Source organism: Phyllobates terribilis, unplaced genomic scaffold (assembly GCF_046119375.1).
Source record: "Phyllobates terribilis strain yellow unplaced genomic scaffold, ASM4611937v1 Scaffold_12__6_contigs__length_324123572, whole genome shotgun sequence".
NCBI lineage: Eukaryota > Metazoa > Chordata > Amphibia > Anura > Dendrobatidae > Phyllobates > Phyllobates terribilis.
The window spans coordinates 201,843,615-201,869,798 of NW_027362772.1; the positions used below are offsets into that span (position 1 = coordinate 201,843,615).

The window sequence follows — 26,184 nt, forward strand, 5'->3', positions numbered from 1 at the left end:
GTTTGTACGTGCTCTGGAAGCCAAGATATAGCGCTGAGCCATTCCTGAGGACCGTATGGTATCATAATTGATATCAAAAGGTCGGTTACGGCGGCCCGAATCCGTGGGAACCCCTGTGGGTATCATGAGACCATCCCAGAAGAAGTTATTGGGTTCCATAGAATTTGGGCTTCTGATCGAAGTTAGACCTGAGGGTGGAGACTGAGCCAGCTGACCTCACCAGCAGTGGGCGGGACGGGGCAGGTAAGATAGCAGGACAGACAAGAGACAAGTCAGTCTTGACCCAAGAGTGGGGTGCTGAACATCTGAGCACCAGCTGAGGCCACCAAGGGGAGGAGCAGTTTGACCATGCGGTGGTAGGCCTCAGCCTGTAACAAAGAACCGTGCCTGCGACCGCAGAATCCTCTCCCTGCGTCACAAGAAAATCAAGAAACCGGTAACTGATATGCTGTGGTGATTCTGTGTGTTGTATTCCATTGTTGTATAGTTTAGCCTGACCTTATACCTGTGTATATTTAGTTGTATATCGTGTATCTAGTGTATTATTATAATCAATTACCTCAAGTAATTGTGGGCCTGCCTTTTATTCTGCATAACGAACGCACGTCCGTGTGAGCTCGGCTCAAGCCAAAACGCTACCCAGGGTTGGTTCCTGACCCGATATAGGCCCATTCACGGACTGGGCGTATATCTAAAATAGGGACTGGTGGCAGCATACCAACTGGGGATTGGGGAAGGCTGGTAGTGACGGTCGGAGGTTCAGATATATATATTCCTGGCGCGGCCAAGGAAGATATATATACCGCCCTCACTACAGAGGGCCCCGATACCCAGTAGGTTACAGGACAGTCTCCCTGGCGACCGCTTATCCTAGGTGCAGTTCCTTGACTGACCTGAGGCTAAGAGGGCGCTAGCGAGTTGTGCTGTGTAGTGACGTTACGGTTTAGTGACGTTGAAGGGATAACACACTACCGTGTTCCCTGCGCTGGTTGCAGCTACCTGGCACTACTTTCTCTAGGTGCAGTACCTTGACTGACCTGAGAGGTAAGGGGGCGCCAGAGAGCTGCACCCACCGGCCGGCTTTCATCACACCTACCTGCAAATGTTTTGTTGGGAACTGATTTGGGGAGGATGTTTGCTTATTATGTCCCTGACACCCCTCCCCGATCTGATACGGTTGGTAAGGTTAATGCTGATAATGTGAATGTCAAGGCTTTACCTGATGATGATGATGATGATGATGTTGTATTGGAAGGTGCAGGAGAACTCAGCCATGTCACTCTGCGGGGTGATGTTGCTGAGGATCCCCTAGCAGGAGCAAAGGTCAGTGCCAAGGGTAATGGTGAGAGGCACGAGGACCATGGCGCAGGTGGTGCTGTGCCAGTGACCAGTGTCACAACAGATGGTGACCTGGCTGATAGTCGCTGCCCCATACGTAGCACTGTGCCTGAGGTAATGGAGGATGATGGAGAAGTAGTTCTCATGGCCTCGCAGGCTAATGAGACGGGGTTATTCCCTGGGGAGACGGCCTATATAGCCGCTGTTACCCGCAGTCAGAGTGCCCAGAACGCAAGTAACGCCCTGCCTTCTGGACCCCCCTCGAACAGAGGAATAACTGAATCAGGTATGGACCCAGAGCCGGTCCCAGAGGGTCCCAGTGAGGACGTGGCCTTAACCTCACTTCGGGCTTCCTCCAGCCAGGAGTTTCAGGCAGCTCTACACTCAGATGCTAGCCTGGAGACGTTAAGGAGCCTTGCGGAGAAACCCACCTCCGAGTCGGATAAGGAGAGGGTATTCTGGGACCAAGGGAGGTTGTACCGGGAGACAGTTCCCTGTACACCCCAACAGGAGTGGCTGAGGGAAAGACAGCTGGTCGTCCCCTACCCATTCAGGGATGAGTTGTTGCGGATCGCCCATGAAATTCCACTCGCTGGACACTTGGGGGTCAGCAAAACCAAGGCCCGGCTGTCTCATCACTTTTATTGGCCCAAAATGAGGACAGATGTGGTGAACTACTGTCGATCCTGTACCACGTGTTAAAGAGTGGGAAAGTCAGGGCCGGCCCCCAAAGCCCCCCTGATCTCTTTGCCAGTGATAGAGGAGCCTTTCCAGAGGATTGCTGTGGACATTGTGGGACCACTGGCCATACCCAGCAGCTCTGGAAAACGATTCATCCTTACCGTGGTAGACTATGCTACCCGGTATCCGGAGGCGGTAGCCCTGTCCTCAATTAGGGCGGATAAGGTGGCGGACGCCCTCTTGGCCATCTTTTCGCGAGTAGGATTTCCCAGGGAGATGCTTACCGACCAGGGAACTCAGTTCATGTCACGCTTAATGGAGGCCCTATGTAAGAAAATGCAGGTGCAGCATTTGGTATCGAGTGCGTATCACCCACAGACCAATGGTTTGTGTGAGCGATTCAACGGTACCCTCAAACAGATGTTAAAAATGCTGGTTGAGACCCAGGGTCGCGACTGGGAGCGTTACCTCCCACACCTGCTATTTGCTTACAGAGAGGTTCCACAGGCCTCGACGGGGTTCTCCCCCTTTGAGCTCCTGTATGGCAGGCGTGTCCGAGGACCCCTTGGGTTGATAAGGGAATTCTGGGAAGAAGAGCCGAGCTCCCCAGGAGTGTCCATCGTGGAGTATGTCATGCGCTTCCGTGACAAGATGCAGACCTTGACGCAGTTGGTGCATGACAACATGGCGCAAGCCCAGGCTGACCAGAAGCATTGGTACGACCAGAACGCCCGAGAACGGACCTACCAGGTGGGTCAGAAGGTGGGTCATTCACCAACAGCTCAACCCGGTCACCTACGTGATCACACTGGACCACGAGCAGGGTAGGCGGAAGGCGTTTCACGTTAATATGATGAAGGCTCATCAAGAACGTGGAACCTGCGTCCTACCGGTCTGCAACCTGCCCGAGGATGGGGAGGATGACCCCCTCTTGGACATGCTCGCCCAAGCGAAGGCCAGCGGGTCCCTAGAGGATGTAGAGCTAAGCGACTTGCTATCCGCAGACCAGAGGTCTCAGATGCAAGCAGTGCTGAAACCCTTCCAAGCAGTGTTCACCAACCTGCCTGGCAGGACTGAAGTGGCGGTCCATGAAGTGGACACCGGGAATCATGCCCCACTCCGGCGGACAGCCTATCGAATCTCCGACGAGGTGCAGCATGTCATGCGCCAGGAGGTCGAGGAGATGCTGCAGTTGGGGGTGATTAAGCGGTCCAAGAGCGCGTGGGCCTCACCTGTAGTCCTGGTGCCTAAGAAGGACCGGACCACCCGGTTCTGTGTGGACTACAGGGGGCTCAACGCTATCACCGCCTCTGACGCACAACCAATGCCACGCATTGAGGAGCTGCTGGAGCTTTTAGCCAGCGCGAGCTATCTCTCCATTATGGATTTGAGTCGGGGATATTGGCAGATTCCCTTGAGCCCCGGGGCCCAGGAGAAGTCCGCCTTTATCACCCCCTTCGGATTGTATGAATCCACGGTCATGCCCTTCGGCATGAAGAATGCCCCTGCCACGTTCCAGCGAATGGTCAACCATCTGCTCCAGGGACTGGAGAGGTACGCAGTGGCGTACCTGGATGACATTGCCATCTTCAGTCCCACCTGGGAGGATCACCTCGAGCATCTGCAGCAGGTGCTCGGGCGCATTCACCAGGCGGGCTTGACCATCAAGCCGGGAAAGTGCCAGATGGGCATGAACGAGGTCCACTACCTGGGGCACCGGGTAGGTGGGGGTACTCTGAAGCCAGAGCCTGGGAAGGTGGACGCTATCGTGTCCTGGCCCACCCCCAGGACCAAGAAGCAGGTGCAGTCCTTCTTGGGCACCGCAGGGTACTATAGACGCTTTGTGCAGGACTATAGTAGCCTTGCGAAGCCCTTGACAGACCTCACCAGGAAGAGCCTACCCCATTCCGTCAAATGGACGGATGAATGCGAGGTGGCCTTTAGGGCTTTGAAGACTGCCCTGAGCAGCTCTCCTGTACTAAAGGCGGTCGACGGCACACGGCCACTCTTAGTACAGACCGACGCCAGTGAGTTTGGCCTCGGTGCTGTACTCAGCCAGGTCGACTCGGGGAACCAAGAACACCCCGTGTTGTACCTAAGCCGGAAACTGCTGCCGAGGGAAGTGGCCTATTCCACCATAGAGAAGGAGTGCCTGGCCATTGTATGGGCCCTCAACCGCTTACAGCCTTACTTGTACGGGCGCCCCTTCACTGTCGTGACTGACCACAACCCCCTGAGTTGGCTGCACACCATGTCAGGTGCCAACGGAAGGTTGTTACGCTGGAGCCTCACCCTCCAGCAGTACGACTTTACCGTTCAACACCGCAGGGGCAGCGAGCATGGCAATGCCGATGGGTTGTCCCGGCGAGGGGAGCCTCCAGACATACGCTTGGAGGAGTACCAGAAGGTCCTACCTCCATAGCGCAGTCAAAAAGGGGGAGGTGTCAGGCAAAAGGTATTTTTGCCCGAGTTTTAAAAAATGAGAGATGTTTTAAAAAAGAAAAAAAAAAAACCACCCCCTATCTGTTTGTAAGTGAAGACATAGAATTCACTTTTGCTTTTCCCCAAACCAGGAATTTTTATGACCCGCCATAAAACCTCAGTCCAGGGCAAGCGCTGGTACAAACCGGAAAATCCCTCCAAAAAATCCCATTGTTTGTACAATTAAACGTTTTATGCCAATTTTAATCATGCACAGGTCTGACAGAAACATCGGAACCACGTTTTTTGAATGCTTACCTTTTTCCCATTACAATAGTATAACTTGCATAACTGAGGAATGATCGGGAACTGAGATAATGGATTCTGAGCTTCTGAGCGTCATAGAGGTTTCATATTTAATATCTATCTTCATGAATATTGGTGACGGTCCAGATGATATCTCCCTCTTGGATGTGGGACCCCCCCACACCAAGATATGGAATCTGAAGGATTTTTTAGGTCTTCTGCAGCTGGGTGGGCTCGCAAAGCCGAGCCCCCCTTGTAAGGTAAATAAGGGGTGTTCCCCAGAGTTTTGGCTGCTTACTAAAAAGCAAATCGGCCATTTTCAGGTCATTCTTCTCAGGGACGTCGAACGCACGCACATCACGCGGCGTAAGAAGAATCACCTCTAATTTCCGGGGAGCCGTCCCTCCCACAGAATCTGAGACCATCACCTTGTGAAGCAGGTTTTGCTATTACTTATCCCTTTTATTTTAATAACTGTTTATGCATACATGTAAATTGTCTCCTTTATAATATCTTGTATATATTTTGTAAACACTGCCCCCCTTTTGGGAGTAAATCATTATTTTTTACCAGTTTCGTTCTTCTTGTCCTATGTCGAGCAAACACGTTCCTCACCCGCTAATTCACGTTACCTAACGGGTACCCGATCCACCTGTTAAGCGATCGGTGGTGGCAGTATACCAGTATTTATGTGATATTGTGGTTTGAGGGTGGCTGGTCGGAGGTATATATACGTTCCTGGAAGGAACTGGTGGTATATATACGTCCTGTCACATCACGTGCCGCAATAGTCGACATAAATTAGAGCAGCTGCACCCGTGCTTATCCTCTGTCAATACCGTGTTTGACCAGCAGGATAAGGGGGCGCCAGAGAGCTGCAAGGTCTGACCCAAGAGTGGGTGTTGTTTTCATGACACTGGTCATAGGCCGAGTGGCCGACTATTTGGTTAGACAAACCACACAGCCGCCATGCTCCCCACACTCCACAGCCTCAGCAGACCACTTCTGCATGTCCTCTCTCTTGACGGGACATCTAGTAAATACTTATATTCCACATAAAATAGCAATAATGGAGGATCCTTTCTTATATCCCTAAATTGTGCTGTCCTGTTATTCCTCCTCCTCATTTATAAATCATCAACTGGATGTTAGGTTTCTCCTCATGGAAGGCATGCCCCGACACAGTGTAACGCTGTCAGAACTGAGAGGACAGGAGCATTCTGTGTAAGCACATACCCCAGCTACTAACATTAAAGGGAACCTGTCAGGTGATTCTTGCTCTTACTCCAGTCCCTGCTGGAATAGTGATTTGTGGCCACTGCTCATTATGAATTTGATAAGCGTCACTCCCCATGCCCCTGCCCCAGATCCGCCAACTCTGTTGGAGCTGGGTGAAAATTGATGTAGAATTTTAGCACAGCCTTGGGTTGCGCAATTTTTTTTTGACTTTTCAAAGATTTTTCTGCCAGAAATCTAGGGCTAAAAGCTTAATTGTGCAAATGTGTGAACTTTATTCTGTGGATTGATATGAACAAGACAAAAACAAATTTATAAAGTTTATAAACTTTTTGGGAGGGGAGGTGCCAAAAAAGCAATTTTGGTTGTTTTTTCTTTGTTAATTTTAAATAAAAAATAAGAAAATGGCCGCTCACTGGGCCTTCACAAGACCTCCAGCTGCCATGACAACCCATCAGCATCCCGCAATAGCACTGTCAGAGTGGGGGAGGGGACAGAAGGAGCCCCCTCCCTCTTTTTAACTGTTTGGATGCTATGGACTGTGTCATCTAAGGGGTTAGACAGCCTGGATCTGAGTCTGCCTCTACATAGTAACCTGTTATACTACTCCCTATCTGGGAGAGCTATAAGGGTATGTGCGCACCATCAGTATTTGCTTGCAGAAATTTCTGCAGCGTTTCTACAAGGTTCTGCACCTCTTGGCATCAAAAACGCTGCGGAAATTCAGCTTGTTTTTGATGTGTTTTTTTGATGCGTTTTTGCCTGCGGATATGCTATGAGTTTTTTCCAATGCATTGTATAGGAAAAATGCAGGCAAAAACACACAAAGAATGGACAGGCTGCTTATTTAAACGCACATGAAATCCTGTCAGGAAAATTCCTGATCATGTGCACAGATCTTCCAAAACCCCTTAGAAAATGCTGGGAAAAGGTTTGCGATACGTTTTTGGGGCCAAATCCGCGCAGATTTACCACATCAAAAACGCACCGTGTGCACATAGCCATAGGGTCCTGTGCACACCACAGCCAGTGCTGCCTCGTCTATGTGAGCTTGCAGGACTGCTATCCATTCTTATAGGACCCCTGTGGGACTTGGCAGCAGGAGGGTCTCTCACTGATCACTTCTCCAGTGCTGGCCTTCGCTGATCAGTGCAGAGGAGCTGGTGACAATTGCTTTAAAGCTATGTTCACATGCGGCATTTTTTTATGCAAATTAAAAGCTGCTTTTTCAGTACCAGCAAAAGCTGTGAGATTTCAGGAATCACATGCAAACCCTTTTTCCTGACTTAATTTGAGAACTGCAGTGTGTTTGATATCTGCAGCAGGTCATTTCTGTCAGCATTTTTTCACCCATAGAAAGCAATGAGAAAGTGAAGAAAAAAACGCAACCAATGTTTTTGGTGAATAAAACTAACTTTATTAAACATGTACAGTAAACCAAGCACACTTGTAATCCGCACCCAAAAGCACCACAAATTTAACCCTGCATTTTTACTGCTAAGAGAGCAGGTTTTGGCACACAATGCTGTGTGTGAACATGGCCTATAGTGCGAGGTGTAGACTGTGATGTCGTTAATCACTTTGCTATGTAACTATCAGAATGGCGCACGCTATTTCTCTAATGAATCCACGAGTAAAACAAGCTGCAGTTACAAAAAGAGAATTAGTTTTCTCAAACTCTTGTGTGTGAATGACATGGCTCCCGTCACTCCTGTGTTCGGCAGACTGGTTACATAGAGGTTTGGTGGGAAGATGAGAGCTCTAGTTTCTGCAGCTCAGCAGTAGCAGGGGAGTCGCCCATCTGTGCCCAGATAAGACCTCTGTGGCATACACTTAGCTGTGGTTATAAGAATTAAAATCCGGCCTGAGCCCCGCTGATAACATTAGGGCTTCCAGGTGGAATTATCCAGCGGGGTGGGGTGCAGGCGTACTATCTATCCCACCACCCGCCTCCTGCATTTATCAGGGCGAGCACATTGTCTCTCACTGATCCTCCGAGCTGTCACTGTAATAAGGACTGTCGGTGAGAGAAGACACGTGGACATCAGGACGGGCAAACTTGGAAAATGGAGATTAGGAAGGTGCAGGTAACTGCCAGTCTGCCAGCTGTGATGTACTGTGCACACTGGTGCTCCAGGACATCTGTATATAGCCTATACAGGACGCCTGTATATGCCGCTGGTGCTCCAGGACGCCTGTATATGCCGCTGGTGCTCCAGGACGCCTGTATATGCCGCTGGTGCTCCAGGACGCCTGTATATGCCGCTGGTGCTCCAGGACGCCTGTATATGCCGCTGGTGCTCCAGGACGCCTGTATATGCCGCTGGTGCTCCAGGACGCCTGTATATGCCGCTGGTGCTCCAGGACGCCTGTATATAACACAATTACTGCTATATTAAGACACTTTCTGCAGTTTTTCTGATTTGTCCTATTCAGTCTGTTAAATAACAACTTCTAGTCAATGAGGATCGTCTGGCGTCACTGGTGTTAACCGTGTAAGGGGCCTTTCTTCAGAAGTTCTTTTTGTCTGTTGCCATAAAGGAACAGAGAAGCAGAACTTGAAACGCTAGTGTGAACCTGGCCCGAGCAATATTTCCAGACTGATCTAATAGAAACGTCTGTCTTATATCTGGAGTGTGTCTGTGAATATTGGAGTCATGTGTACTCTGCTGTTTTTGCTGCAGGAACAAAGAAATGTCATACGAGTTGGTACAAGGAAAAGTCAGGTGAGCCGGGCTGCATTATTTTGTATCTTTTCCATGATTGACCCTTTCATTTCTTATACAATTTAATGAGTATTCTCTTCTCTGTTACAATAACTTGTATAACCTCTTACTTTTATGTCACATCACCAAATCTTTTTGTTTTACCTCCTTTGAGATGTGAGATGAGACCCTAATAATCCCCTCCTTCCCCATTATTGTCAGTGTATCTTAGCTGGTGGAACAGTGGATGTTCTGTCCACACTGTAAGCTATATGGGGGCTGACAGATCCTATGACCATACACATTATATCGTCCAGGGGTGTTTAATTTGTAGTTGGCAGAACTGTCTGTGTGAATGGGCCTTTATTCTAACCATTCGTGTTACAATCTGGCATATGATGTGCTCTCTCCACACAGCTGGCACGTATCCAGACGGACAGCGTTGTGGAAATGCTGTCCCACAAGTTTCCGGAGGCTCACTTTGAGATTGGTAAGTAGGGAAATTAGATATTGATTTGATAAGGACACTTGTTTTACTGCACCATGTGGACAGTGACTGCAAGGAGCATCTGTAGGTGCGGAGGTCTTGGCAGATCCCTGCGTCACATGGACAGCCGACCTTGGGGAACAGTCATGATCTCCCCATGGTCGGCTGCTGCTCAGAGTAGATGAGATAGATTTTGGACTCGTTCTGTTTGAGAATAACTTAGAATATACTTGGGCCCGATCTGTCTTTAGTTGTCAAATAGACTGACATTTGTGGTGTCAAGCAATCACCTACTGGTATTAGATATTTGTGAAATGTAACAACCCACCAAGATCTCCTGACACAGTGGGTTTCCTGAGTACGGAGGACGCTGAGGCTTTCCTTCTTTGTTTCCATTCTGTTATTTGTCAGGGTAAAGGAAACTATTTTTCAGTCTGAATTCTTTATTTGCATTTCTCTTACTCCATTATAAGTAGAGGATCATACAACCCCTGGCAAAAATTATGGAATCACCGGGCTCGGAGGATGTTCATTCAGTTGTTTAATGTTGTTGAAAAAAAGCAGATCACAGACATGGCACAAAATTAAAGTTATTTCAAATGGCAACTTTATGACTTTAAGAAACGCTAAAAGAAATCAAGATTAAAAATGTGGTACTCAGTAAGGGTAATTTTTTTTCAGACCAAGCTGAGGGAAAAAAATTATGGAATCACTCAATTCTGAGGAAAAAATTATGGAATCATGAAAAACGAACACACAAAAGAACACTCCAATACATCACTAGTATTTTGTTGCACCACCTCTGGCTTTAATAACAGCTTGCAGTCTCTGAGCCATGGACTTAATGAGTGACCAACAGTACTCTTCATCAATCTGGCTCCAACTTTCTCTGATTGCTGTTGCCAGATCAGCTTTGCAGGTTGGAGCCTTGTCATGGACCATTTTCTTCAACTTCCACCAAAGATTTTCAATTGGATTGAGATCCGGACTATTTGCAGGACATGACATTGACCTTATGTGTCTTCTTTCAAGGAATGTTTTCACAGTTTTTGCTCTATGGCAGGATGCATAAATCATCTTGAAAAATGTCATCATCCCCAAACAGCTTTCAATTGCTGGGATAATAAAACTGTCCAAAATATCAATGTAAACTTGGGCCTTTATTGAAGATGTAATGACAGCCATCTCCCCAGTGCCTTTACCTGACATGCAGCCCCATATTATCAATGACTGTGGAAATTTGCATGTTCTCTTCATGCAGTCATCTTTATAAATCTCATTGGAACGGCACCAAACAAAAGTTCCAGCATCATCACCTTGCCCAATGCAGATTCGCGATTCATCACTGAATACGACTTTCATCCAGTCATTCACAGTCTATCATTGCTTTTCGTTAGCCCATTGTAACCTTGTTTTTTTCTGATTAGGTGTTAATGATGGCTTATGTTTAGCTTTTCTGTATCTAAATCCCATTTCCTTTAGGCAGTTTCTTACAGTTCAGTCACAGACATTGACTCCAGTTTCCTCCCATTCGTTCCTCATTTATTTTGTTGTGCATTTCCTGTTTTGGAGACATATTGCTTTAAGTTTCCAGTCTTGACACTTTGATGTCTTCCTTGGTCTACCAGTATGTGTGCCCTTAATAACCTTCCCATGTTGTTTGTATTTGGTCCAGATTTTAGACACAGCTGACTGTGAACAACCAACATCTTTTGCAACATTGCGTGATGATTTACCTTCTTTTAAGAGTTTGATAATCCTCTCCTTTGTTTCAATTGACATCTCTCGTGTTGGAGCCATGATTCATGTCAGTCCACTTGGTGCAACAGCTCTCCAAGGTGTGATCACTCCTTTTTAGATGCAGACTAACGAGCAGATCTAATTTGATGCAGGTATTAGTTTTGGAAATGAAAATTTACAGGGTGATTCCATAATTTTTTCCTCAGAATTGAGTGATTCCATAATTTTTTCCCTCTGCTTGGTCTGAAAAAAATTACCCTTACTGAGTACCACATTTTTTTTCTTGATTTCTTTTAGTGTTTCTTAAAGCCATAAAGTTGCCATTTGAAATGACTTTAGTTTTGTGCCATGTCTGTGATCTGCTTTTTTTCAACAACATTAAACAACTGAATGAACATCCTCCGAGCCCGGTGATTCCATAATTTTTGCCAGGGGTTGTAGATGTAAAGTGTCTTGGAGGGTTCTGATCTTGACTATCCTACGTTGTTCTTGGGTGGGAGGAATTGAAGAATACTATTTCCCAACCCCGGCCGGGCTGCAGTGTGAGCAGGGAAGACTCTGTCATCCACAGGTAACTCATGTGCAGATTACTGTATTTCTAAGGTCCTCTATGACCAGAGGTGACACTTTTCGGATGGTGGTCCCTCTTAGGATATGTGCTCCCAATCGGTATTTGCAGCAGAAAAGTCCGTGAATACTGGAGTGTTGGCAGGAAAAACTCTTTGATGGATTTGTTTTTGATGCATTTTGATTGGATGATGAGTTCTGCAAAAATGCTAAAAGAATCAACATTCTGCAGATTAGAAAGTGCTTTAAATCTGTAAGGGAAAATAAGCATCATGTTCTTCAGATTTCACAGCTCTCATTCAGTTTGCTGGAGCAGTAAAACAATACGTTTTTTGTGGGGATATATGCAAAGGTGTGAACATGCCCTTACGGGGTACATGGTTTCTTCACAACCTTACTGATAAAGGGTTTGGTGTTAATGAGTACAGTGGTTATGTGCACATAGTAAAACTTATGTCTCACTTTTGTGAATTACGTTTTTTCCAGTTGCCATGTCAACAACGGGAGACAAGATTTTAGATACTGCACTATCTAAGGTGAGTGTACTGAGAATTACCAGTAAGCGTCAGAAAGTCAGGGATGGCGCAGTGTAGCATCAGCATGTGGCTTTCTATGGGCTGCCTGGGGTCAATCACAGCAAATAATTAACCTAAAGTCCTCTTCTGATTACAGGCACCTCTTTGGTTAAATAAGTGGCCTTTTTAAAAACAGATTTTATTGTATTAGAATAACATGGTTACTTTTTTCTTGAACTAGCAGCATACCTGTCCATAGGTTGTGTGGTGTTACAGCTCAGCTCTATTAGTCAGGGGGGCTGAGCTGCAATACCGCACACAACCTGTGGGCAGGTGTGGTGCTGTTTTCTAAATCACATTTAACCAATATGGATAATGGGGAAGGGTCTTGTCCTCATATCTATGAAAGGAGGCGGTTGTCTTATCCAAGAAAGAGCAAGTGCCATGTCTGCAAAGCAAAGGACACTTCATATAATTTATGTATATTTTGCCGCCTTTTCTCCAGATAGGTGAAAAAAGTCTATTTACAAAGGAGCTGGAGAATGCCCTGGAGAGAAATGAGTAAGTGGCTGGGGTACTTGTGATCCTATTGGGTATATTGGGTAGCTGTGACCCATTACTGGCCGGCCTTCCATTAGCTGCTCTTTATATGGCCGAGCACTGCAGGCCAGGATAAGTCATTTGGAGAAATAAGGATTCATAAAAAAATGGATTTACAGCATAGATCCTGTAACAATGGTAGCCATGATGCTGGGGTGAGCCTAGAAGATTCACTCGATTAAATGTGTGCCCTCCATCTCTTTTAGGGTTGATCTTGTCATCCATTCACTGAAAGATTTACCAACAACTCTACCTCCTGGTTTTACAATTGGAGCCGTATGCAAGTGAGTGGTTTTATCATCTAAGGCTCCTCTCATTCAGGAGATCCACAATCTTTCATCAAAAAAAGATTGAGCCTTTACATAATACCAAGAGGGAAGGACTTCCCAAAATCTCCTTGGTTAATTCCGTTACCCTGTGTTGAGATCTAAGTCTCTTCTTAACCTATAAAACACATTTGGTCGAAAACATCTCATTAAAGGGGTTATCCACTTCTTGGACAACCGCTTCTCTAGTGTTGTATCCCCCCCAAGTAAAGTAAATGAAGAAAAAAAAGCTTAAACTCCCCTCCTGTATTCGCGCTATTCCAGAGTCTCCAACTCTCGCATGGCGTTTTGTCACATCAGCGCCGCGGCCATCCCTGGTCTTCAGCACTCACACTTCCCTCCAATGATCTGTGTGTGGTCACAGCAGCTGATGTTTGGCTGCAATGGTCATATGACATAATGTCATGCGTCATGCAAGCGCTGGGAGACCCAACGTGGGGATTAGGAATACAGTATTTAAAAGAAATCTTGTCACCACGTTTTTGGTACCCCATCTGAGAGCAACATGGTGTTGGGGCAGAGATCCTGATTCCAGCGATGTATCTCGTAATTTGCCAGTTGTTGTAGTTTGGACAAATTCAGTTTTCTCTGCTGCAGATCTAGCAGTTCTCTGAATGATGGGCCCTTTGTAACCCCACCCACACCACTGATTGGCCGCTTTCTGTGATTAGTCCTCTAGTGATAATCTCCTGCTGATAAAACAGTGATGTTATAAAACCTACAGCAAGCAGCCCAGTAAGTGACACATCACTGGAATCAGGGTCTCTGCTCCTACATTATGCTGCTCTCAGATTAGGTGTGAAAAACCTGGTAACAAATTCCCTTTTAAGTAGGGGTTGTCGAAGTAGCAGAAAACCACATGTTGAAAAAGGCTTTGACTTATCTGTAGAGATAATAGATTTTGTGCTGTTCTTTTCTGTCCCCGTTGTGATTCTCATGTTTTCCCCATAGGCGTGAAAGTCCGTATGATGCCGTTGTTTTTCACCCTATGAATGTGGGAAATACATTGGAGAGTTTGCCCCAAAATAGGTGAGATTAGCATGAGTATATTGTTGTAAACTCTGCAGCTGCCCCCTCCAGAAGCTCACAGACCACTAACACATGAGGCTTATTATGTGACTTGTGAGAGCCGTCCAGCCCGGGGCGAGATCACTGTACTGCAGGTATCCTTTATCACATCTCTGCAGTCACAATGAATATTTTACAGCAACGCTCTTTTTTTTTTTTTTTTGGAGCTTCTTCAAAGACCAGAACCGAAAAGTGTAATTGACAGTGAGCAGTAGGATAAATTCTCCATTGCACTTGTTCTTCCACTGTAGGACATTACTGTGTTACTTCTCCAGTCTACCTAAACAGGACAAGATCTTCTCCTTTTCTCATATGTAATATACAGTGGGTACGGAAAGTATTCAGACCCCTTTAAATTTTTCACTCTTTGTTTCATTGCAGCCATTTGGTAAATTCTAAAAAGTTCATTTTTATTCTCATTAAAGTACACTCTGCACCCCATCTCGACTGAAAAAAACAGAAATGTAGAAATTTTTGCAAATTTATTAAAAAAGAAAAACTGAAATACCACATGGTCATAAGTATTCAGACCCTTTGCTCAGTATTAAGTAGAAGCACCTTTTTGAGCTAGTACAGCCATGAGTCTTCTTGGGAATGATGCAACAAGTTTTTCACTCCTGGATTTGGGGATCCTCTGCCATTCTTCCTTGCAGATCCTTTCTAGTTCTGTCAGGTTGGATGGTGAACGTTGGTGGACCGACATTTTGAGGTCTCTCCAGAGATGCTCAATTGGCTTTAGGTCAGGGCTCTGGCTGGGCCAGTCAAGAATGGTCACAGAGTTGTTCTGAAGCCACTCCTTTGTTATTTTAGCTGTGTGCTTAAGGTCATTGTCTTGTTGGAAGGTGAACCTTCAGCCAAGTCTGAGGTCCAAGCACTCTGGAAGAGGTTTTCATCCAGGATATCTCTGTACTTGGCCGCATTAATGTTTCCTTCAATTGCAACGAGTCGTCCTGGCCATGCAGCTGAAAAACACCCCCATAGCATGATGCTGCCACCACTATGTTTCACTGTTGGGATTGTATTGGGCAGGTGCTGAGCAGTGCCTGGTTTTCTCCACACATACCTCTTAGAATTATCACCAAAAAGTTCTATCTTTGTCTCATCAGACCAGAGAATATTATTTCTCATAATCTGGGAGTCCTTCATGTGTTTTTGAGCAAACTCTATGCGGGCTTTAATATGTCTTGCACTGAGGAGAGGCTTCCGTTGAGCCACTCTGCCATAAAGGCCCGACTGGTGGAGGGCTGCAGTGATAGTTGACTTTGTGGAACTTTCTCCCATCTCCCTACTGCATCTCTGGAGCTCAGCCACAATGATCTTTGGGTTCTTCTTTACCTCTCTCACCAAAGCTCTTCTCCCACGATTGCTCAGTTTGGCTGGACGGCCAGGTCTAGGAAGACTTCTGATGGTCCCAAACTTCTTCCATTTAAGGATTATGGAGGCCACTGTGCTCTTAGGAACCTTGAGAAATGCAGAAATTCTTTTGTAACCTTGACTAGATCTGTGCCTTGCCACAATTCTGTCTCTGAGGTCCTTGGGCAGTTCCTTTTGAGCTCATGATTCTCATTTGGTCTGACATGCACTGTGAGCTGTGAGGTCTTATATAGACAGGTGTGTGCCTTTCCAAATCAAGTCCTATCAGTTTAATGAAACACAGCTGGACTCCAATGAAGGAGTAGAACCATCGCAAGGAGGATCACAAGGAAATGGACAGCATGTGACTTAAATATGAGTGTCTGAGCAAACGGTCTGAATACTTATGACCATGTGATATTTCAGTTTTTCTTTTTTAATAAATTTGCAAAAAATGTCTACATTTCTGTTTTTTTCAGTCAAGATAGGGTGCAGAGTGCACTTTAATGAGAAAAAAAATAACTTTTTAGAATTTACCAAATGGCTGCAATGAAATAAAGAGTGAAAAATTTAAAGGGGTCTGAATACTTTCCGTACCCACTGTAAGGTAGAAATTGAGATCTAGGCCTGGCGGGAGCAAGGAGGAGATTTCTGCTATAGTTGGACAGTTTCTGGTGTAAATTGCAGCAAGTTATTGAAAACTGGAGCAGATCAGTGAGTGATTTCCCCTCTGCTTCCACCCACTGGGGGCGATTTACTTGCTTAATATTTACATTGCATAAGCTTAGACTAGACAGTCCAAAAGTGCGGCACCTTTATTACGGTGGTTCATACTGTATGAAAAGTTTGGTGCTTCCTTAGTCCCTTATGTGTTACTGTAGCCCATGACCCAGCTTAGCTTAGGCTGCATCCACATGTCGAGGGAGGGACAAAAAATGTCTAAAACACATAAGCCCTCATTCAGACGTCCGCTTATTTAATTTATTTGTACAAGAAGAAAACCACCATTGCTTCAGAGTGAGTGACCTTATTCACCCATTTTTGGTTGGTGTCTAGACTATAATGGGTTCGCTTTCTGTCTGTGAAGAGCACAGAGTTGGTATGTGAATAATGGCCATGTGAACGAGACCTGACTGTGGTGCAAGACGTGTATGTCCGCTTTTTAGCACAAATCGAGCCAGAATTCTGATCTTTGTAACTCTTCAACAGAGTAAATGGTGTTCCAGTCATCTTGACTATTAACCGTCCGTACAGTCATATAATCTACGATTAAAATCAAAATCCGTTTTATTTAATAAAATATTAATCGTTATAATGTTAATACTTGTGTATTTTTTTTCAGCACAATTGGGACCAGCTCTCTTCGCAGGGCCGCTCAGCTGAAAAAGCGATACCCTCATTTAGCGTTTAAAGATATTGTATCCTTTTGACAATTAAATGGGCTCGTACTAGTGGAAGCCCAGCGATCAGCAAGTGCCTGAAGAAGCCCGTCCGGCCCCTGAGGCCCACCAAACCGCCTGCAGTACAATTTAACGTGAATCCAGTTTACCAGTGATGTCTCTGATACCTGAGACAATAAGCGGTTATTATCGGAAAAATGAACTTATAATGCTGTCCTCTGCATGTCCAAATGTACATGGGACGTTTCTTTACTGACCACTGTCTGGCTGGATTCATATTCTTCATTGAAGGTCTGCCCCTGAGGCTCAGCGACCTGGCAGGTTGCCTTTAATTTCCCTACAGTGCCTCCACAGGAGAAGTGAGGTATTACACTGCTCACTCCAAACAATAAGTTGTGTGCTTACTGCTCCTATAAAGATGCTTTGTGTAATGGTTTTCCTCTTGAGCCAAAATATGAGGCTCCTTAACACAAGACCTCCTGTATTCGCTCAGATCTTCCTATATGTGGTCTACACAATGGGTGTTCAAAAGAAAATGACTTTTTGCTGCTTTTTAAGCTCATTCGAATGCACATAATCTATATTCTGCCTGATGAGTGCACATTAAAAAATATCAGAAATTCACGTTTCTATTTTAGCTGAATTGTTCCTTCAAACAAAAGCCTTTTTTTTGGTCTGGATATAAGTATTGGAAATAAATGCCTGTCCTTTTTTTGTTTTTTTATACCTCTGTTCAGAAAGTGATCATATACTGCATATTTACAGTTGTTGTTTTGTAAGTTTTGCTGTGTTCATCCTTAATACTTCACTCCTCAGCGGGGTAATTTAAACACTCGATTGAAAAAGCTGGATGACCATAATGATTTTAGTGCCATTATTTTGGCTGCTGCAGGTCTGCGTCGCATGGGCTGGGAGAACCGCATTGATCAGGTAAGGAGATGGTTTGTGTTCTTGCCATAAATACACGGGCAGTTTACTGCTTTGCTTTACACGGATACGGGGCTGATTTTCTTTTGGAATTGCAAAAATGCTTCATATATTTGTGCAAATTGAACTAGAGTTTATTATTACTGTTTGCGGCTCACGTGGATTAGCTGGAAAGTGACGTGGCTGAAATGCAACAAGGTGGCACACAATAGGCAGAAGGTGGTGTAAAGTTAGGCAAGTGTGTAATTCTCATCCAGCGTGAGGCACTGATACATTTGGAGCATGTCAGACTCGCCTACGTTTTCACTGTCCAAGGGCGGGACAGAATCCATAAATCTGGGGAGTACGGATAAGAATATGACAGCATCTTCCATCAGATCTGGTATCTCAGGCCATATAATACGTTTCTAGTATAAAATACGGAGTGCACACACTTGTTGAATGCGCAGTGCATGTGATAAGAAGTAGAATATCCACTGCACACTCAATCTGTGCAAATAGTTTATTGGAGACGACGGTGCACAGCAATGAGAAGATAATAATGCTCCTTGGGTGTGAACATCGGGACGTTTCGGTTTGAGGAACCTTTTTCACACAGTCGCTATGAAAATCGAGACAAAAGAAAATCAAATAACTATACAAAACAGGTGAAGAGAGACATACAGGGCTGATACAAACACAACATGGGGTACATATTCATATGATGGGTACCGGCAAGCATAATAATTAACGGGTTTACATGTATACAATATTTACATATATACATACAATGGGATTTACAATCCCACGTCAACTAGTGCAATAAATAATTGTGATGTACATTGACATGTTAGGCTGACCGTGGAGTTACGTATAGTTATTTGATTTTCTTCTATTTCGATTTTCATAGTGACTATTTGAAAATCAAAACGTCCCGATGTTCACACCCAAAGAGCTCTATTACCTTCTCATTGCTGTGCACTGTCTCCAATAAACTGTTAGCATCGATTGGGTGTACAGTGGATATTCTACTTTGACATAGGGAAGCTCTTTAATTGTTGTCCATTGTTCATTTTTATCCCTTCTCCTCCGCTCAGATCCTGTTACCGGAGCAGTGCCTGTATGCAGTGGGTCAGGTACGTATTGGCAGCATTTCCTTCTTTTCTGTCATTCTATTTTCATATAATTATTTGCATTGGCTGAATATTGTTGAATATATTTTTACATTTCTGATCTTAAAATGTAAGGATTGGAGTCACTGTATCTTCTGTGATTGCCTTCTGTTTCTTTAGGGTGCATTAGCTGTAGAGGTCCGAGCCAGAGACCAGGACATACTGCAGATGGTTTGTGCCTTACAGGACCCTCAGACTGTGTTGTGCTGCATTGCGGAAAGAGCATTCATGAGAAGACTGGTAAGACCCCCGAATAACCGAGCAAAGTAATCGATGTGATCACAGAATGCTAAAGCCAATACATTTCTAGATATGTGAGAACAGATTGTGACCTGCACACCAAAATGTCTCCTAGGTTAGCTTCACACACACCTCTAAAAAATCAGTTTCATCCAAAAAGCTCAGACGTTTTTTTTTTCTCTCACTTGTCGTCCATGTGCTGTCTGTATGCGATCTGTTTTTTTACCGCAGCGGCTATTAATCATGGACAGGACCATTTACAGTTTCCCATGTTACAGAACTGCAATGTATCTGTAAAAGACGGATTTTGGTAAGACCTTACCTGTAAAATCCTTTTCAGCGAAGGAAGGAAGGGAGACACAAATCCATTATTTAGTGGGTAGGCGGAGCCCCACAGGATAGTTCACCTCAGATTAGAAAAAGTGACAACCGGCCCCTCCAGCCTAGGCTCCTCCTACTCCCATGATTCTCCAGTCCGTACACAAGCTAAGGAAGAGCAGACTACACCAGCGGAACAACACAACCCCTTCCGAAAATTCAGAAATGCGAGAGAACAGGTTATGCATATAACAGAAAAACCACACAGTCCCAGGCACTACTCACTGGACCTGACAACTGCGATGAGCTGGCAATGCTGGAACAGAGCCCTAGCGCGCCGACCCCAGCCCAGATGACCGCCATCAGAGAGGAGTCGCGCCGCATCTGGAAAACAATAATACACTTCTGCCATGGGAGGGTGCTGTGTCTCCCTTCCTTCCTTCGCTGAAAAGGATTTTACAGGTAAGGTCTTACCAAAATCCGTCTTTCAGCAGCAGAAGGGAAGGAAGGGAGACACAGATCCATTACTAGTGGGACGTCCCAAAGCAGTCCAGAACTCAAGGGTGGGAAAGAGTGGCAGAATAGCCAACACCCCAACAACTTAGGCAAGCGCGCAACAAGCGCCAAAACTAGATAAAGAGATAACCTAAACCACCGCCGCCTGCAGGACCCTGCGTCCCAAGGCCGCATTGGCGGAAGCACTCACGTCCAGTAAAAGTGTGAACGGAGCGCCAGGTAGCCGCCCGGCAGAGCAGCGCTGCCGAGGCCCCCTGACAAAAAGCCCACGACGAACCAACAGCTCTCTGGAATGAGCTCGAACCTTAACCGGACAAGGCTCGCCCTTGAGCCGGTACGCCTCCAGGATAGCCGAACGTATCCACCGAGCTATAGTGTCCTTGGAAGCCCGCTGACCACGCCGACGACCAGCAGGAATCACAAAAAGCGAGTCCGACTTCCGAAACCCTTGCGTGATTGTAAGATAGAACTTCAAAGCCCGCACCAAATCCAACGAGTGCAAGGCTCGCTCCTTTTGGACTCTTCGGAATCGGACAGAGGGAGGGCAACACGATGTCCTGATTGACGTGGAAACGCGACACCACTTTATGCAGAAAATCGCCACGGGTACGAAGCACCACGCGATCCGAGTGGAACTCCAGAAAAGGGGGTGAGCAAGACAGTGCCGCCAACTCAGAAACCCTTCTCAAAGAGGTGACCGCCACCAGGAAGGCCACCTTCCAAGAAAGCAAGTAAAGCGTAGCTGAATCCATAGGCTCAAACGGCCCATGCTGAAGAGCCTCCAAGACTAGATTGAGCCGCCAAAGAGCCACAAACGCCCTCCGAGGCGGAAACTGACGTGCAACCCCGCGAAAAAACGAACGCACATCCCTGCGCGAGGCAATAGCCTTCCGAAAAAGCATGGATAGTGCAGATACCTGACCGCGCAAGGTACCAACTGCCAGACCCTTGGCCAAACCACATTGCGGAAAAGCCAAGAAGTTGGGAATGGAAAAAAACCCCCGGGTTCCTTGACGATCCAGAACACCATGAATAGAAGGCCTCCCAAGTTCTGTGATAAATCCTAGTCGTAGCTGGACCTCTGGCCGCCCGCAAGGTGGCAATGACCTCGGCCGAAAACCCACGACGGGTCAAGATCTCTGTCTCAAGTGCCACGCCGTCAAACGAAGCGACTTCAGGTCCGGATGACGAATGGGCCCTTGGGTCAACAGGTCCGGGCGAAGAGGCAGTGGAAACGGAGGCGCCGCCAGAAGAGACACCAGCGTTGAATACCACGCCCTCCGCGGCAAATCCGGCGCCACCAAAATCGCCGGAATTCATTCGAGTTTGATCCGCCGGATCACCAGAGGAAGTAAGGATACCGGCGGAAACACGTAGCTCAGCTCGAACTGGTCCAACGGGGCCACTAGAGCATCTAGCGTCACAGCCTCCGGGTCCCTGTACCTGGACATGAACGTCGGAACCCTGGCGTTCAGCCTGGATGCCATCAAGTCCACCTGGGGAGTCCCCCAACGGGAGCACAGCAGTGCAAAAACTTCCGGATGAAGACTCCATTCTCCGGGATCCACCTGCTCGCGACTGAGGAAGTCCGCCGTGATATTCAGCACTCCTGGGATGTGAATCGCGGAGATGGCTGGAACCCTGGACTCGGCCCATACCAGGATCCGAGAGACCTCCATCATGAGTCTGGAACTCCTCGTCCCGCCCTGATGGTTGATATACGCGACAGCTGTCGCATTGTCCGTCTGAATCCGGACCTGCAGACCGCTCAAAGGGACCGTCCAATGTCGGAGGCAGAGAAATATCGCTCTCAACTCCAGGATGTTGATCGGCAGAGACGACTCCTCTGACGACCAGACCCCCTGAACCCAGAGATCGTTCCAAACCCCCCCTCCCCCAGCTTGTCAGGCTGGCATCGGTGGTAATGACCGACCACCGTGGGAGGAGGAAGGATTTCCCCAGGGATAAAGTCTCCGGACGTAACCACCATCCAAGAGACTCTCGCACCCTGCGGGAGATACCGACACAGCGATCTAGCGAAGCCGGCGATCGATCCCAACGGGTCAGAATAAGATCTTGGAGACCCCGGGAATGAAATTGTGCAAACGGTACCGCTTCCATTGCCGCCACCATCAGACCCAGAAGGCGCATACACTTCCGAAGGGACATCGCCATCGCCGACCTCATAGTCTGGACATGGTGACGAAGGTTCGCTTGTTTGTCCGGAGGCAGGGACACCACTGCTCGTACCGTGTCGAAATGCATCCCCAAGAACAGGATTGACTGCGACGGCTCCAATGACGACTTCTTCCAATTGACCAGCCACCCGAAGTCCTCCAGGTGCTGAAGGGAGAGATCGCGAGCAGTCACCGCCTCCTCCGCTGTGGGCGACACAATTAACAGGTCGTCCAGGTAGGGGAGAATCGTAACTCCTTGCCTTCGAAGGAGCGCCACGAGCGGCGCCAGAATCTTTGTAAAAACCCTGGGCGGCGAGGCCAACCCGAATGGTAGGGCCACAAACTGGTAATGGGCCTGATCTATGGCGAAACGCAGGAAGCGCTGGTGAGCCCTGCCGATAGGGACATGCAAATAGGCGTCGCGGATGTCGATCGACACCAAGAAATCGTACTGTGACAGGGCCGCCACGACAGAGTGAAGAGACTCCATACGGAATTTCCGGGTCCGGACATGAACATTCAATTCTTTGAGGTCCAGAATGGGGCGAAACTTGTCCTCCTTTTTGGGGACCACAAAAAGGTTGGAGTAAAACCCCCTTCCCCGGTCCTCCGGCGTAACCGGAACCACCACCCCCTGCTGCAGAAGAGAGTCGACCTCCCGCAGCAGTGCGGCAGCCAGCTTGGGCTCGGACGGGATGCGTGACTGACGAAACCTGTCTGGGGGTCGAGAATGAAACTATGAAATAGCCTGCCGACATAACCCGCGTCACCCAGGCGTCCGATACGTGGGACGCCCAAATCGACCCGAATTGTAGCAGACGACCTCCCACCCGAGAGCCCTCGAGAGGGTTCCTGGCGTCAGTCCGCCTTAGCGGGCTTTTTGTCAACCTCCCGTTTGTCCTGACGGAAATGTTGTTTCCAGGGAGTACGGGATTTCTGGCTGGTCTTTTTTCCGGAAGACGAGGGACGACCCGATCTCCAAGAGGGCTGACCGAACCGTCCCCTGGGCCGAAAGGACCGACTACCACTACCGGCACTTGACTTGCCAGACGTAGAAGCCGCTGCTTTCCACTGCGGCAAAGCCGAATCCTTGGCCTTGGCCTTAGCAATCAGCTCCGTGAGGTCTGAACCAAAAAGCTGACCGCCCTTGTACGCCAGACTCGGCAAACCTTGTTTGGATACTGCGTTTCCAGTCCACTGTTTAAGCCACAGTGCTCTCCTGACTGTGACTGCCGAGGATTGAGCCCTGGACAGAACCGAAATAGTATCCAGCACTGCGTCCCTGCCATATCGGGCCGCCTCTTCCAACAGCTGGAAGAGCCTTTCCACCTGAGACAGCGGAGTCCCATCTTGCCACGCCGTCCGCAGCTGATCCAACCACCGCAGAGAAGCCTCACCAGCCCACATGGCTCCCAAGGCCGCTCGGAATCCATGACCCACGGCCTCGTAGATGGACTTCGCCGCTAACTCCGTCCTTCTGTCCAGCGGTTCCTGTAGACTCGCCTTCCCTTTAACAGGAAGCAAAGAGGATTTGCTCAGCTGAGACAATGGCACGTCCACTTCAGGAGAGGGGACCCAATTTCTGGTGTAGAGAGCGGGGAGCAGGAGGTTGCATGAGGTAATGGCCGGAAGAAGAAGAGGGGGCTGGGTCAGCTCCAGCGTGCGCTTTCCTGGCACTTCCTGTCTGAGGCTATGATGACAGGCAGCAGAGAGGCGCGAAGCCACGCCCCCCGCCGCTGCATACTAACGGAGCCCGCGCTCCTCCGTCCCTGCTCCCCTGCCAGCAGAGAATTACACAAACGCCTGCAGCGGTGATATCCTGCAAGGACAACACAGCAGTCACCACTTGAAACAGTAAGTCGCTGAAGCACTCAAACCATGAGAGCACTTACCCAGCTGAGCGCCACAGGGACCCCCAGGGATGTGTGGCGCCGTGGCCCTTTGCTCCCCCCACGGCGGAGCGCGCAGGGACCCCACAGAAGTGGTGTGCGTCTCCGCCAGGGAGCGCCCTGTATCCCCTGGGGGCCGGCAGGCTTCTGCGGGGACCTCCTTAGGGGGTACGCAGATCTGCCAGGGGAGGGTCAGGGGTCCCAGCAGCGCCGAGACCCCCTGAGACCTCTAGACCAGAGGTCCCCAACCGCCGGTCCGCGGACCAGGACCGGGCCGTTGGGGTTTTTCAGCCGGTCCGCGGGGAGAGGGGGCCCCTCCAGCCTCCAGCAGGGCCGCCATCAGGGCATGACTGCCCTGACTCCAGTATGGGGCCCGGCCGGTAGGAGCCCCCTCGGAGCCCCCCTCTTGTGCGTCTCTCTCCTCATGGGGCCCCCGGCCGCATGCTAAGCGCCGGGTCCGGGACATCTTAGCGCTGCGCTGCTGCGGCAGCACCTTCATGATTCCCCTGACTTCCGGTCATGTGACGGCGCCGTCACATGGCCGGAAGTCAGGAGAACCTGGTGTCAGCGATTTGGACGAGCGCCAGGATTCTGCAGGGATCGCATGGGGGTAAGTATAACAAGTTTTATTTTTTTTTAAATACAATTAACTAGGAGTGGGGGGAATGGGAGATGCACATGGGGGGAGGGGAGAGATGAGAGATGCACATGGGGGAGGGGAGAGATGAGAGATCCACATGGGGGGGAGGGGAGAGATGAGAGATGCACATGGGGGAGGGGAGAGATGAGAGATCCACATGGGGGGGAGGGGAGAGATGAGAGATGCACATGGGGGAGGGGAGAGATGAGAGATGCACATGGGGGAGGGGAGAGATGAGAGATGCACATGGGAGGGAGGGGAGAGATGAGAGATGCACGGGGGGTGAGAGATGCACGGGGGGGATGAGAGATGCACGGAGGGGATGAGAGATGCACGGAGGGGGATGAGAGATGCACGGAGGGGGATGAGAGATGCACGGAGGGGGATGAGAGATGCACGGGGGTGAGCTGCACATGGGGGGGTGAGAGATGCACATGGGGGGGTTATGTTTACATAACTTTGTTGCCTTATGAAGGGCGGGGGGGGCCCCAAAAAATTTCTTGCACAGGGGCCCACTACAGTCTGTGTCCGCCCCTGGGATGAAGTAAATGCAGCTGAACAGCAGCTGTCAGGACAGCTGCCCTGTCCTGCTGCAGGGCGTGATGGGGCCTCAGTGATGCGGCTCCTGGCACAGCACATTATCTGGGGCTCCTGGCATAGCTCCTGGCAGGTACCTGGTCTACACTATATGATAAGTATGCACTAAACTCCAAATCCCTCCATTACCCCGCCCCCATATGACCAAAGCCCCGCCCACCCCACCCCCTCCTTGCTGGGCCATGGAAAAATGATCTTGCTTCAAGCCGGTCCCTGGTGCAAAAAAGGTTGGGGACCACTGCTCTAGACCACGGGGGGTCCAGGTCTCCGGAAATTATAAAACAAAAAATTCTTCTGAGGAGCTGCAAAGGCAGCGACTATCCTCTGCGACCTCAAATTTTAGACTGAAGGACATGGGAGTAGGAGGAGCCTAAGCTGGAGGGGCCGGTCGTCACTTTACCTAATCTGAGGTGAACTATCCTGTGGGGCTCCGCCTACCCACTAGTAATGGATCTGTCTCCCTTCCTTCCTTTCTGCTGCTGAAAATCAGACGTTATACTGTGGCTCCATATGACATCCTTGTATTTATTTTTACGCCCCAATAGACTTGAATGGGTGAGTCTCATTCGACTTGCAGAAGAAACTAGCGCTTGCTGTGATTTTTTTTCTTTTTTTCACAAGCAGATTCGGTTAGTGAAAAAAATCGTTTATATGCACTTCCCCATTGAATAATATTGGTCCGCCTGCTGTCACCCCCTCATCAGGAGCATATAGCAAGTGTCTAATCATTGTAGGCCCCTAATGAGTCAGCCTCATTGTATTTCCAGAATGGAATACGAGTGATGTCACCAGCTGTGCCCACCTTCCCTTTTACTAGGATGTATTATATTTAAGATCTGCAATAATTATTCTACTTTTTTAGAACTTATCAATGCCAATATATGCACCAAGCCAAGTTTAAGAAGTCCTTTAGTGGGAATCAGTCACTGGGTTTTTGCAGCCGCATCTGAGAGCAGCATGATGCAGGGGCAGAGACCCTGATTACA

At 48.1% G+C, this 26,184-nt stretch overlaps 1 protein-coding gene across 2 annotated transcripts in view; it reads left to right on the forward strand.

Moving 5' to 3' along the window:
* HMBS (hydroxymethylbilane synthase) overlaps nucleotides 1–26,184 on the forward strand; it is a 44,201-nt gene that overhangs the window by 15,752 nt on the left and 2,265 nt on the right. The window contains exons 1-11 of one of the 2 annotated variants that reach the window (XM_073656608.1): nucleotides 7,963–8,069; nucleotides 8,667–8,708; nucleotides 9,105–9,177; nucleotides 11,968–12,017; nucleotides 12,502–12,557; nucleotides 12,803–12,880; nucleotides 13,874–13,951; nucleotides 16,686–16,761; nucleotides 17,560–17,673; nucleotides 18,747–18,785; nucleotides 18,942–19,061. In XM_073656608.1, the coding sequence (XP_073512709.1) occupies nucleotides 8,049–8,069; nucleotides 8,667–8,708; nucleotides 9,105–9,177; nucleotides 11,968–12,017; nucleotides 12,502–12,557; nucleotides 12,803–12,880; nucleotides 13,874–13,951; nucleotides 16,686–16,761; nucleotides 17,560–17,673; nucleotides 18,747–18,785; nucleotides 18,942–19,061 (747 nt within the window). In that variant the 5' untranslated portion in view covers nucleotides 7,963–8,048. Of the gene's footprint in view, nucleotides 1–7,962; nucleotides 8,070–8,666; nucleotides 8,709–9,104; nucleotides 9,178–11,967; nucleotides 12,018–12,501; nucleotides 12,558–12,802; nucleotides 12,881–13,873; nucleotides 13,952–16,685; nucleotides 16,762–17,559; nucleotides 17,674–18,746; nucleotides 18,786–18,941; nucleotides 19,062–26,184 lie in introns of those variants that run through there. The other variant, XM_073656609.1, reaches the window with a different exon arrangement.